Source organism: Podarcis liolepis, assembly GCF_965112155.1.
Source record: "Podarcis liolepis genome assembly, chromosome: 12".
Classification (NCBI taxonomy): domain Eukaryota; kingdom Metazoa; phylum Chordata; class Lepidosauria; order Squamata; family Lacertidae; genus Podarcis; species Podarcis liolepis.
The window spans coordinates 14374286-14389133 of NC_139563.1; the positions used below are offsets into that span (position 1 = coordinate 14374286).

General features: G+C 40.0%; 1 protein-coding gene across 4 annotated transcripts in view; it reads right to left on the reverse strand.

Annotated features, from left to right (window-relative positions):
* The window catches only part of ESYT2 (extended synaptotagmin 2), a 67548-nt gene that overhangs the window by 15599 nt on the left and 37101 nt on the right, over positions 1 to 14848 (reverse strand). Inside the window, exons 8-15 of one of the 4 annotated variants that reach the window (XM_083466726.1) lie at positions 12157 to 12277; positions 10609 to 10785; positions 9871 to 9953; positions 8290 to 8338; positions 7662 to 7751; positions 6873 to 6968; positions 4916 to 5017; positions 1159 to 1221 (exon numbers count right to left, since the gene is read on the reverse strand). In XM_083466726.1, coding sequence (XP_083322852.1) covers positions 1159 to 1221; positions 4916 to 5017; positions 6873 to 6968; positions 7662 to 7751; positions 8290 to 8338; positions 9871 to 9953; positions 10609 to 10785; positions 12157 to 12277 — 781 coding nt within the window. The remainder of the gene's footprint in view (positions 1 to 1158; positions 1222 to 4915; positions 5018 to 6872; positions 6969 to 7661; positions 7752 to 8289; positions 8339 to 9870; positions 9954 to 10608; positions 10786 to 12156; positions 12278 to 14848) is intronic. The other 3 variants (XM_083466728.1, XM_083466727.1, XM_083466729.1) reach the window with 3 other exon arrangements.

Genomic DNA, 14848 nt, shown 5'->3' on the forward strand with positions numbered 1-14848 from the left:
TCCCTCAGGAGGTTGTGAACTCTCCTTCCTTGGAGGTTTTTAAGCAGAGGCTGGATGGCCACCTGCCATGGATGTTTAGTTGAGATTCCTACATTGCAGGGGGTTGGACTACATGACCCTTCCAAGTCAATGATTCTATTATAATGGCCAGTGAGAAGAAGCTGTAACTTCCTGTCCACAGGGACAATTACTGTAAACCACCCTGTGACCCCGAGATATATAAACTTAATAAATAAAATAAAATTATATCCATCCCCTTTGACCCTGTTTCCAGTTAGGATTGTTTCCAGGGGAGGAGAGGCCGACTGTGGGCATTTGCATATGCATACAGATGTTTGTAAATAATCCTTTCTTTCCACCCAATGGCACTAATTACGTCTTTCAGTGTCTCTGTGCTGCAAACTTATTTTGGAAAGATTACTCCTATGGTAAATATACTGGAGGCACCCTCCTGCTACTTGACAGAACTCAATTTATGGTTGCCACTGGTCTATGTGAATTCTGGCCAGTACCTATAAGGGTCATCCTGAAACATGCTGCTATGAGTAAGTCTACAAAGCTAGTTTCTAATCAATTTCATTTTGATGTTTTGCTGTGCTGGAAGATAGCAATGAACCAATGGGCTCAAATTACAACAGAAATGATTTAGACTAAACATAAGGAATTACTATGGATTCCTCTGTTACAGGTTTTTAAGCAGAACAATTTTTGATTCCCTGCATCAGGAGGGGGTTAGATTAGATGACCTTCTGAGATTGTTTCCAACTCTATAATAGTCATATTCTTAAAGTGCACCTCATACTAGCCTAATAATGAAGACTTCAGCTTTCATCACAGATTACTGATAAATTTGATTACGCTTTAAATACAGTAAATACATGATTCACAGTAGAATCTGGTAGTTTTGTCTTTGTTTACAGCTTTGTTTTTGCTTGGTTATAATAAGGTTTTAATGTTTACAATGCTACACTGATACGATTTCCGGTGTGCTGTCTCACAGACAAATAGATCAACACTCTGTGTCTTAATGCCTGGTACCAAGTAGTAAGATTATGTTCTGTGGCACAAAAAAATACATAGGAATGTCAATTTGTTACAGGTGACTCTGTGACTCCATTTAACGTTGTGACTTTAAATGGAAAGGTGTATTAGCTTTACCTTCAGGGCTTTCTGAACAGCAGACTTCTTCAAGGCATCTGGATTATACTCTAATGGATTATGCTTTTAAAGCAGAAGAAAATGAACATACAAAGGGTTAATAAGGCATGCAATGAAGCAGTTCTATGGAGGTTAAGTAAGGACAGGACAACGGGGGACCAGGGGGAAAAAAACATTCTCGGAATGAAGGGGAAACAACAAAATGATTATTTCAAAATAATACGACAAAGTCTTTTGTTCTCATTCTATCTTTAATTCCAGTATTCTAATTAGACACCATTTTTTTCCAGTAGGGCTAATATTCTTCTCCCTTATTATTCTCTTTTCAAAGTGGTACGACGCAACATTAATTTCTTTTTTGAATTGGAGATGTATGAATAGGAGTGGATTTAAACAAGATTGGCCTCTGACCATTTCCATTAACAATTTCTCATTTTATGTTGGTAATAGCTGCATCACCCCAGAAGTGACTCAGGCAAGCTATTAAGAATTAAGCTACCAAGAAAAACTGCGATGCTACCAGCTGAATAGGAGAAGGGGCTTCGAAAGAAAGCAAACAGGTGTTCAGGGTGCCATTTCCCCCCCATGGATTTTTGAAGCAGAACATAATATTTAATGGAAAAGTTCTGCTTTGAAAGCTCATGGCATTTGCTGTTCGGTAACAGAAGCAACTCTGCAGTCATGCTGTAACCCAAAACAGGAAGAGAAAGTTAGATTGTTCCAGAAATAACTCTTTTAAAAATTCAATTGCACAGGATTCTTTTCCTGTTTTCTGCGGGGGTGGAATAATCTGGTATGAAGTTGTTAGACACATCCAGTTGTCTCTGTTTCAGGGTACAGCGTGAGTTTTGATGTGAAAGTCATGCATTGAAACAAAAACAAAAAACCAATCCCACAAACCTGTTGGAAAGAACTAGAAACGTGAGGTATACAGGACTGCAATGTTTTGTGGTTCTTCCTTCTTCAGGGGGGTAAGAGAGAGAATGGACATAGTTTCTTATCTCTGAATATAGCTCCTTAGAAAGAAATTTATTTCCCAGGGCCATAAGTAACCCAATAAGTACACTCAAGAACATCAAGTTCTTCTTGAAGCAATGGGTCAATTTGGGTCAAGAGTTCTTTGCAGGAGCATTTCAAAGAGTTGTGTACATACCACACTCATGCTACTGGCAACCTGGGAAGGCGTCTTAAGAATCAAGAATGGACAACACAACGTGCAGGAACTTGGCCTGTTCCTATTTGCCACCTAGAATAGCTATGTGCATTATATATAGACATAGCTGTCAACGTTTCCCTTTTTTAAAGGGAAATTCCCTTATTCCAAATAGGATTCCTCGCAAGAAAAGGGAAGAGTTGACAGCAATGTATATAGACTGAAAGAAAAAAGTGGCCTATAAGGTTTAGAAACAACCCAAATAATTTTACGTTGCATGTACACGCAGGTCCCCCATTCTTTTTTCTATACGTGCTACTTCTTGATATGCAAGGGTCAGTCACTGATAGTTCTTGCTGCTTTATTTTCAGGGGTTCACGAATGTCACGAGTATGTTAAAAGTTTGTGATCCTGCTGAAATTTTGCCGTACTCTTATTTTTTAAAGAATCGTGTTAAGTTCAAATGGGCACTTTAACTGAGAAGACAGCATTATCAGAATTAAATCAATGGGTTGTATAGGGGATTGCAGTTTGCATGCTGCTGCCATGCAAACTTTATAATGTCTGTGAAGGGAAAGGAGCCTTTAAAATTATCCAAAACAGGGAAGGGGGGTCAGCCACTTCTAAAGTAAAAAAGGGAAACACAAACTCCAGCTTAATTTGGCTCAAGTTGCTGTTAAAATTGGGTTTTTTTTTCTAGAGCAATCTTTGTCGGCTGTAACAAGCTATTCCCATCTAGGCCAACTTAACATGAAAGGGAACTTAGCACTTGGGAGACACAACATGTGGCACAACGTACAACAGAAATGGGGCTGAGAAAGCTATTGGCAGGATGTGAGATTATGAGCACCTTTATCCCATGTGTGAAATTTCCTCAGCACCACAGCCAAGGAGCCCTGGCATTACATGTGACTGTCACTACCCTGGATGGGGAAAAAAACCCATATTGAATGTGCTTCTAAAGTAATTTTCAGAACCAGAACTAAAGCTGGGTTCTCAAAGGAAACTTAGAAGCAAACCCAATTTGGCAAATATCTGACTCAACACCAAATCACGTTGGTATGGAGCTGAAGAATGTACACACAATCCTAAAATGTGATATTCACACCTAAGCTCAGTTCCACTGAAAGCCAGAATAGGGCCAGGGAAGAGATAAGTACCTATCCCCTCCAAGTAAGACTCATCTGCTTATAAAAAGTTATAAAATGTTACACCAGGTGCAAAACTGATGAGCTAAAGATTTATAAAATGAATGCAAACATCTAGGATTATTCAGATAGGAATAAAAGGACTCGAGGCCATTATTTATATGCCTCCTGTCTGACTGGTTGCCCCAGCCACTCTGGGTGGCTTCCAGCAAAATATAAAAACACAATAAACATCAGGTATTAAAGACTTCCTTATACAGGGCTGCCTTCCAATGTCTTCTAAAAGCCATATAGTTGTTTATATGTTTGACATCTGATGGGAGGGCATTCCACAGGGCAGGTGCCACTACCAAGAAGGCCCTCTGCCTGTTAGTGTAATAAATACACCAGCCTGATGGGAACTGACAGAAGAGGGGCAAAAAGTTGAATTTCCACATTGGGAATGGCGTGGGCTTGCCTCCTCGGTTTCCCAGCTGCACCTCCAGCTACCAGGTTAGTGCTTAAATATAAGACTAGAATTAGCACACAAAGCACTGATGAATGATCCCCCAATATAAAGGCGCTTGTGTGTGAATAGGCCATTGGTGTCACAATGAAAACATCTGGGCCAACTTACTCCTTTTTATTTTAAGTTTTGATTATGTGACAAAGAAATGGTCACAGCATTTCAAACTGCAGCCTATGAATGCATCTACAGGCTTTCTTGGGTTTAGAATCTAAATGTGTTATGTGAGTGTTTACCATCGTAGGGAGAAAACAGGTGCTTCGCTTTAAAAGCCCATGAGTTGAAAAGCATGTTAATTTTGACATCAACTGTCAATGCATTATTAGCATTCTAACCATAGTCTCCAAAACAGAAGTCATTATTTCCAACTGGTAGAAGCACTAATACTGCAGGGACCTTTTCTTAGTGACAAAAGGCCATTGGGGAATACGCGCCCTCCATCCCGCAGCACAGAACACAAAATTTACCATGTAACTTGTGGAACACACAACTAACTTTCTGTTTCATTGTGCAACTTGAACCAAATCTAGGAGATTCCAGGCCCTCGCATACAACACACCACAAAACTTGCACTTAATTTTCCAAAGCATCACAAAAGAGGTTGGCTCTTAAAATCCACGACAGTTTCATTTCGCTGCAAGCAAACGTCTGCATTTCTTCTAAAGTACCCACAGAGATTAACGAATAAACATGCTAATCTTTGAAAAGGCTAGTTTAAAATGAACAAAACATACCTAACAAACCGAGCTGATAAAACAGTTTGGAAATGCAATAAGTATAACAACACTGCACACTTTAAAAAAGAAAGCCATGCGTGTGAACGAAAACTGCATGCTTCCACCATTCCACTATTAGGGTTAAGTGGGTTTAGTTGCACCAATCCACTCTGGCGGGTTAAAAAAAACAAAAGAGAGAGAATGTATAATACACATGTAACACCCCGGAACTCACAAATAGTGTTCTATAGAGTGAGGTAGTATTTTCACAAAAGACTAGTCCCGATGCTCTCCTCTCTTTTAAGTATCCACACCCAAAGTTTCCTTCGTAGATACTCTTTAGGAAGATGGAAATGGAAGAAGAAAGCAGAGGGTTGTGGCAGCATGAATGCACAAGCAGCTTTACCATTAGCACAGTTAAGGAAAACAGTCAAAGGTGTCTGGAATTACAGACTGGCACCCACCAAAGGTACATGTGTCATCATTTTTGCCATTTGTTGGTCTCACCTCATTAACACAGCAAAGTAACTCCCCCACCCCCAACTGTTTGCATGCTTCCATCTACAGTACCACTTGAGCAAATCATAGGACCTTTTTACTTACGCATCCTTCTGCAAACGTGTTTAATCGCATTCGTATGTTTCACTATAACTTACAAAGGGTGTTTTCATAATCCCAAAATGGCCCAACATCCGGCAATCATGTATTAATAAAATTAATACAGTAGAAGGAGAATCCCTATACCATTTATCATCATCAAATCACTGTTTTGAAGCGTTTTAAAAAATAAAGGTGTGGGTGTGACTAAATCATTGGACAGATCCAAGTTCTATCTGGGCAAGAGAGAGGCTTCAATCTCTTCCAACAAAACTTTGAACACCTTTGTCAGATTACCGTGACCCTCTATGACAGGGATAGGAGACCACTGATCCTTCCAAAGGGGGCTGGGGCCAATGGCAGCTGGATTCTAGCAACATCTGGATAGGTAGGTTCCTCATCCTTTCTCTATGGCTATACTCTTTGCTCAAGAGCTGTTCCCCCACCCTGAAAAATAGCTGAAAGGCAACTGGATCTTGCTGCTCAGCTTCTCCCGCAGAAGATGGCACTGTCTGGTATATGCACAAACCTATCTTTGGGTATTTGCAGCTTGCGGCTTCCAAGTGAAGCCTCCCTCCTGACAGAAGATACAGGTGCAGCTTGTTTCCTTCATTTTTCACATCCCTATTTTGGAAATGTTCCTTGAAAATCATCACTCCTTAAGAGCAGCACTATGGGCTCATTTTTTAAAAAAAGCAATTCCTTGTCTTTGTAATTTCTCTTTTCATTCAGGGTTCCCTTCGTGCCTGAGAAGACCTCGTAAGATATACAGCCTAAATCAGGGAATTCCCTTATAAGGAATAATGGTATTAAGTTACGCACATCAAATGGTTGGCCTTGATCCAAATAAGTATAGGCAGGAGATCTGCACTTGCAGAATTATGGGTTTTTTTGTTCCGAAGCAAGTAGAGCCTATACTACTATATAGGAACTGCTATTTGGAAGAAGTAAACAAAAGCTTTGTTTTATGTGCATACTCCCGTGTTCACAAAACGGTGGCCAACTCCAAACAATGCCATCATAAAACAAGGAGTATAATCCTACATATGCTCGCTCAGCTACAGCCTGGGTCTCTGATTTTTTTTTTTTTTTTGCTCCGTGATTCAAAAGATCTTCCATTCACAGAAGCAGAGTTTCACTCAGCACAACTCTCCTTCTATTCATGGAACAAAAGTCAAGACCCAAACCAACCAGTCTTACTATGCATACCTAAGACTGCAGCCCTAACCATAGAAAAACACAGATATAAGCCCCCAAAGTATCCATTCTTGAATCCAAGTGAATATACTTCTATTGGGCTTGGTACACTTTTCATAGGACTGCTCGTGCGTTTTCTTTCAAGGTTACAAGTTTAATCAAAATCTTTTATAAGTTCTGAAAATGCAATTGGTAGACCAGTGACGCAAACAGACTCAATCGCCATGTGTGTTTACTATAAAAAGATGCTAATGTTGCAGAATGCAGATGAAAATGTAATTAAAAACATGGCATAATGTGAGTTAGTGAGGAAAAGTGGCTTAGTAATAAGCAATGTGTGACAGAATAAAAAATGGGAATCACTCAAAGAGAAATGCCATTACCGCAAAGAGACTTACTGGCAGATTTCTTGCGGAATCCAAATAGAGAATAAGCAATGCTGACGACAGGCCATCATTGGCTTGATCTTTATCAGCTCGAATGCTTTTTAGAACCTAAAAGTAAGAGAGGCATCATTTAAAAGAAATGTTCAAGTTAATTACCATATTTTCCCATGTATAAGACTAGGTTTCTTTCCTAAAAAATAATGTCCAAAGTTGGGGGCATCTTATACACCGATAGATCTCCCCCCCATTTTCTTAAATCCGAGTCTCCCAAAATAAGGGGCATCTTATACATAGGGGCGTCTTATAGACAGGAAAATATGGTATATTGGGGGGGGGGCTCTGTTGGAATGCCATGGTAAGACATGCATAAGTAACTGTGCAACTCAGAATCACACACGCCTCCATCCACCTCCGACATGGCTGAAGGAGGGTTCAGAACCATTTTTCTTTTTGCTTTCTGCTTTACCTGAACCAGGGACTGTGTTTAGCATATACTCTGAATCAATTCAAGCCAACTCTAAACCATGGCTTCTGTAGCTAGCATCTGTATACCATGATCCCAGTTTGGAGAAAACAGGAAGCCACCGTTTACGTAAAACAGAAAGTAAAAGCTTCTTAAGTCCTCTTCCTAGCTGCATGGAAGCCTGAGGGTCATTGTGGCTCTTGCACATGCAATAACAAACCATTGTTTATCAAGCAATATGACTTATGTGCGTGTATAGACCCAGGTCTTCGTTCTTATCTATATTTAGCCCTGTTTAAAGCTGCGAGACCATGTATTAAAAAGATAAAACAAAATACCTGATCAAGATTCTCTGCAGTAGGCATCAATGTGAGCCATTCTAGTTTTAAATGCAATCTTCCTTTGGAAACTTCATCCAAAGTAAACCACTGTAGGCAAAGTAAATAAAAGATTGTGAGAGGCAAAGCCATCAACTAATGTGATATTATAGATTCCTGTTTCATGACATACTACTGGTACTTTGTGAAATGGCGCACTGACATAGCATAATGAAACTAACCAACAAAAACAGCTAAGTCAACATGACTGCCATTTATCTTTTACATTCAATCCATGCTCTAACACAACAATAAAAATGACTTCATGTTAAGACATTGTACAAACACTTCCTTACAAAAAACATTTTAACCAACGACTATCAGTGACTTCCACATGCTGTGACCATTCATGCCACGATTCTACGACTTCGGAATGTCTACCATCATAATAAATTGACACAGAGGTTCCACAGAAACGGTGTTATAAAAATGTAGAAATCTGTTGCAGAGGGAGGCTGCAATCTTGGAAGGAAGGTCCATCAAATCTTTCAACATTTGAATCTGAAGTGTGATTAAGCACCGTAGGCTGACTACCTCAGGGTAGGAGCCCTGGTACACTCTTCCCACCAAAGAGCAGGTAGAGACTCACCTCATCTAAATGGCGCTCCTTTTCGACCTCAATTAGGTCTATCATTAGACTAGGAGAAAAACACATTAGAATAATATCATTATCTCTTCTGTAAGTCGTATTGTTGGAGGGATCAATGAAGTATTAAAAAGGATAGTGGGTTAATCTAATTATATTTATGCTATCCTTATGATCATTTGTTGTTGCTTATGAAGTTTGTATACCGCCTTTCATCTGAAGATCACAGGGCGGATCACAACATAAAAATACAAAATGAGAACACAAAATAAATAATACGGGGGGGGGGGACCATTTTGTGCAGGGGTTCTGGTCCTTGCCCCCATGCAATCCCTTCCTGGGTCCAAAAGGTTATGTGTCAATTGGACATGCACAAAATGGTCGCAGCCTATAATAAAACAAACCAATGACCCCACTCCCACAAGCACAGTTTAAAGGTCATAGAATGCCAAAGGCCTGGTTATAGAGAAACGTTTTCACCAGGCACCTAAAGTACAGAATGAAGGCACCAGGCGAGCCCCTCTAGGGAGATCATTCCACAAAAAGGGAGCTACCACAGAAAAGGCCCGTTCTCGTGTTGCCACCCTCCAGACCTCTCATGGAGAAAGCACACAAAAAAGTGCCTCAGATGATGACTGCAGAGTCTGGGTTGGTTCATATTGGGAGAAGAGGTCCATAAAGAATGAGAATAGCATCTAAGTTCTCATGGAATTGGTAAGGATATATAAAGCAATTCTCAAGGAATTGGTAAGGATATATAAAGCAAAGGGTGACTGCTTGTTAAGAGCTTTGAAGAAAATTGCCACATTTGCAATTGTTGTGGAAAAGACATAAATTAGGTCCTTGAATTGTGATAACATGGTGTTCTGGGGAAAACAACAGAGCATGGCTTCCATGAGGGCACATATGAGCTTTTTATGGTTTATTCCTCAGGCAACGTATCAGGCAGCTAAAGCCAGATATGTTACAATAGTAAAAGCAATAGAGCATAAGAATTAGGTAGGAACATATTGTTACTTCTAAGACAACATTTATTTCTTTTCAGCGTGTAGGTATTTTTAAAATGCCATGCACGCATTACCATGGCATTTTGAAAAGGCAACTGTTCTGTGTACATGCCAATACTGCATTTGGAGATGTTAACTATTTTTCTTCAAGTTCTGCCGAGTTCAGCTTTCCCTCCCCTTTCATTTACAGTTGTACAGATTACAGATGCTTCAGGTTACAGACTCCACTAACCCAAAAATAGTACCTCGGGTTAAGAACTTTGCTTCAGGATGAGAACAGAAATCGCATGACGACGGCGCAGCCGCAGCGGGAGGCCCCATTAGCTAAAGTGGCACCTCAGGTTAAGCACAGTTTCAGGTTAAGAATGGACCTCCGGAACAAATTAAGTTCTTAACCCGAGGTACCACCGTATAGAAAGAGGGATTCTGGCAGTGGCATGCAAAGAGAAAACAAGGACTAAAAAATACTTAAAACACAGGAAGCATGGAATTTTATCTGTTAACATTCAAATCAGAAGAAAGTACAAAAACAACTATTTTTTGCCAATATCATAAATGTATCTTGCTTGGCATTTACCTTCCCAGGAAGTCATCCTTGTCTGGGTCTTCATCAAAGAGCTCAATCTCCAATTCCTGTCCTGGGTGCTCATACACCAAGGCCTGCAAATAAAGTAGTGAATAAGGTAACCTATTCAGCGCAAATATCTGACATGGCTTTTAATGTGTCTACATTATACAAAATACCTATCACTACAGAATTATGTATAAGTAGAGAAATGCAGGATACGCACAGGTCTGATTACAAGGATGCTGATAAACCAATAGGATTTATTACTACCATATAGATAAAAATGAATAACAAAAGAAAACTCTTTTACATCCTCACCTTTTTAGAATGAATTTTTTTTACAGTTTAACTTCAGAACAAAGTGGCTTAGCAACACCACCCAGAAATTAACCATTGTGAACGGGTTGTATTTAAGCTTTTCTCAGAGTAGAGCCACTGAATTTAAATGGTGATAAGTTAGTCTTGTCTATTATTATTACTATTACTATTACTATTACTATTACTATTACTATTACTATTACTATCATCATTGGTCACACAGCACCAAACTATGGCTTGGCATTATACCTGAACTAATCTGTTGTGCTGACAGCTGCAGTAGTCCATATACCAGCAGCAGAAAAGACACACAAGGTGATTATCTCTCCATGTAAGAAAGATGTATACGGAATTAGCCCTCAAAGGATCTATTTTAATACCATTTGAAGAATGGGTACCAATATCGAACAGCAATTTTAAACTTTGTACCTCATAAACTTCGTTCCACTTTGGGTTGAGATTTTCTTTGATGACTTTGCTTTGGAAAATTTGATTACCCACACGAATGATTCCGTACGGGTCAGACTTCCCTTTAACAATTCCCTTTAGGTAAGTATCTTTTCCCTCAAGATCCTGAGCTTCAATGAAGTGTATCCTTAGTACACCCTGTCAAGATGCAAGAAATAGTTATCCATCATATAGTTTTCAACAATAAAGTATCAACACAAATTCTTTCTACTGCAGGATGACTGACCATTAACTTGACTGGATCAATCCTTAGAATCATAGAGTTGGAATAGACCACAAGGGCCATCGAGTCCAACCCCCTGCCAAGCAGGAAACACCATCAGAGCACTCCTGACATATGGTTGTCAAGCCCCTGCTTAAAGACCTCAAAAGAAGGAGACTCCACCACACTCCTTGGCAGCAAATTCCACTGTCGAACAGCTCTTACTGTCAGGAAGTTCTTCCTAATGTTTAGGTGGAATCTTATTTCTTGTAGTTTGGATCCATTGCTCCGTGTCCGCTTCTCTGGAGCAGCAGAAAACAACCTTTCTCCCTCCTCTATATGACATCCTTTTATATATTTGAACATGGCTATCATATCACCCCTTAACCTCCTCTTCTCCAGGCTAAACATGTATATGGAATTAGCCCTCAAAGGCTTATCAATCTCTGGTCACAGGATTGCTCTGGGTTACCTGCATAGTACCGCAAGTCTACATAGTAGATTCTATTCTAAGGGCATGTATCAATGACTGGATGGTATGTTCTGCCAATTTATGACAGAACAGAAAGCAAATTCATTATTATTTTAGATTATATTTCTTTAATCTTGATTTGGAGCATAGTGCATGGCATAGCAGTACTAGATTCCAAAGAGTTGTTAAAGCCAGTTTTTTTCCCCCTGGGGAAACGCAGGGGGACGCATATCTCTAAACATTTGTGAATCTAAGTTTGGCCTCATTGAGGGGCAGTATTTCAGTATGATTAGGAAAATGAGAGTACCTCTAAATAAATTAAGAAAAAAAGCACTGGTTAAAGCTAAGCAGGTACAGACTTGATCAGTCACCTGGTCTGCACTCAGTCTCAAGATTTAAGTATCTGTGAAAAACTGCCTGTTCCTGTTAGTTTCTCTGGTTATCCAGAACATTCCAGAAGTAATTTTGGTCTATTTTTTCCACATATGAACTTGTGATATTTCTGCATTAGATTTTGTACTGCTTCATCATTTCAGAATTTTACCCAAAATAAGCATTAAGTTATACAAATGGAAAAACCTGAGGTATGGAAACGAAGCATCATTAAAATACTTTTGTTCAAATATTGTCCATGACAGGGAAGGAAATTCCTAGCTTCACCTTGGAAGGCTAAACCCACCTGAAGTTACTGTCATACGCTCAGCATCCAGATTTTTAGGGTCTTCACAAATAGTGTTTATCAAACTTTCACGAATCAGAATGGTTTTGCAAAGGTTACTCAAATAATACTGAGTTCACACTGTGTTCTTTTATAATTTTATGCTAAAATTCTTACCTTTGGTATGGGGAAGCGCAACTGAGCAATCTGTACCTCACTGACGAGAGGAACAGTGATCCTGTTTGGAAGCACCAGGTAATTGGATATGATGTCTGATATTATAGTGTCTGATAAACCGCTATTGGGAAGAAAATGGAGAAGTTATTTTAAGACATCTTGCCTTAGTTGCACTTTTGACACACCTTCACTATTTAAACAGTTATTACATTTGCTGAAGCCACGGTTATTTATGCTTCTGTTAACATTGCAGGCTAAGGAATTTCAACTCCGGAGTGTAAATAAATTTCAGGCAAACTGCCAACACAATTTCTCTTCCAACATTTCTTCATCTTTTAATTAAAAAGTGACAACCAGATTTATAGAGTGTACAGCAAATCTACCTATATATGCAGGCTGCAGAAATATTTTTTCAGCCCCATTTACGTGTTGGTTAAAATTCTGGGCTAGTTCCATGGACTTCTTAAAATTCTTGGATTTTCCCTTTCATCTACATTCAATTTTGTAAGAAAGGGTATATATAGAACTGACCCAAATAGCAAGATCATATGACCTGATTGGCTGAAGTCATTTCAGTTAGGACTCCTGGCTTTTTGTTTTGTTTTAATGAAGTTTCCTGCTTGGCAGGGGGTTGGACTCGATAGCCCTTGTGGTCTCTTCCAACTCTATGATTCTATGATTCTATTCTAAGTCTGCCTTGACACCAACCCTGCTTCCTTGGGTCAGGGAGTGCTATACATTTGAATTTACTACATTTGCATTATCATCAGTCTATCCCTAGAGGTACCGTATTAACTCGAGTCTAATGTGCCATCGAATCTAATGCGCACCTCAGTTTTCAGAACCTTGAAACCAAAAAAGATATTGCTGGCAAATGCAGATGTGCCATCAAATCTAATACGCACCTCAATTTTTGCAACCTCATTTGGCCAAAAGAGGTGAGCATTAGATTCAAGTAAATACGGTACATAAGATTCATCCACCACTTAGAGAGCCTACAATGATGCCAAAATGGAAACACTGACATTTCCAGAGTTTACGACGTGGATCCCAAGCACTGTTACCTTCAATGGCCACAAGATGGAAACAGTAGCTCAGAATAAGGGGCAGGAATAAGAGGCTTTGTATAAACATTATTCATTCTTCTCTGGGTTGCCTTAATTGTTTACTATAAAATACCGTTGAATAGAAAATAAGGCCCATTACTCCAAGTTATTGTTTCATACATCATATATTGATGAAACTGATGATAGCTTAAAGTAATCAACATACAAAAGTTAATTACCGTATTTTTTGCTCTATAAGACTCACTTTTTCCCTCCTAAAAAGTAAGGGGAACTGTGTGTGCATCTTATGGAGCGAATGCAGGCTACGCAGCTATCCCAGAAGCCAGAAGAGCAAGAGGGATTGCTGCTTTCACTGCGCAGTGATCCCTCTTGCTGTTCTGGCTTCTGAGATTCAGAATATTTTTTTCTTGTTTTCCTCCTCCAAAAACTAGGTGCGTCTTGTGGTCTAGTGAGTCTTATAGAGCGAAAAATACGGTACTTTGCTTTTCTAAGGGGTAAAGGTAAAGGGACCCCTGACCATTAGTCCAGTCGTGGCCGACCCTGGGGTTGCGGCGCTCATCTCGCTTTATTGGCCAAGGGAGCCACCGTACAGCTTCCGGGTCATGTGGCCAGCATGACTAAGCCGCTTCTGGCGAACCAGAGCAGCACACAGAAACGCCGTTTACCTTCCTGCCAGGGTGGTACCTATTTATCTACTTGCACTTTAACGTGCTTTCGAACTGCTAGGTTGGCAGGAGCAGGAACCGAGCAACGGGAGCTCACCTCGTCGCGGGGATTCGAACCGCCGACTTCTGATTGGCAAGTCCTAGGCTCTGTGGTTTAACCCATAGCGAAACAGCACATGACATGCACCACTAAGGTGACTGAACTTGGAGCTTGTGAGCATGTGGAAGCCACACAGTAACGAACTGATCCAAGCTCAAAGAATCACAGTAATGTAGAGCTGGAAGGGACACTGAGGGTCATCTAGTCCAACCCCCTGCAATGCAGGAATCTTTTGCCCAACGTGGGGCTCGAACTCACAACCTTGAGATTAAGAGTCTCATGCTCTGAGGCTGAGTTATCCCAGGTCACACAGTTTGCTATGTCAGTGCAAACAACACCAGGGAGGAAGTCAAAGCAGCTTCCACAAGTACATCAGCCTTAAGGTATCAGCACATACGTGGACATTTGTCAATCTTCTTCGGTAATAATTTTTTGAGAGGGCAGGCAGATGCTATGGGTAGTCTGCATGTGACAAATAGGTACTAATGTTGTACACCACCCACTCTGATCAGGAATCGGAAATTTTCAGAACATCAGTATAAAATATTACAGTCTACAGTACTGCGGCAGGCAGGCAGGCAAACAGTGGAAAAGAGTTAACAGTGGGAAATGGCCATGACTTTCATCATCCAACCAGTTTATATAGCCATTTTTTCAAAACTATGAAGCTTACAGAGAAGCTGAATGCCAGATAAGGGAAAGAAAAGAGAATGTGTGAGTCTCATGTGACATTATTAAATGATGGTGAAAACAGTAGATTGAAGCTAAATAGATTGAGTAGATTGGCGGAGCATATTCTCTCTGTGAAAACAACTGATAGGTGTGCAATCCTCGTAATGTTTCATCTAGCCTTGCAGCTA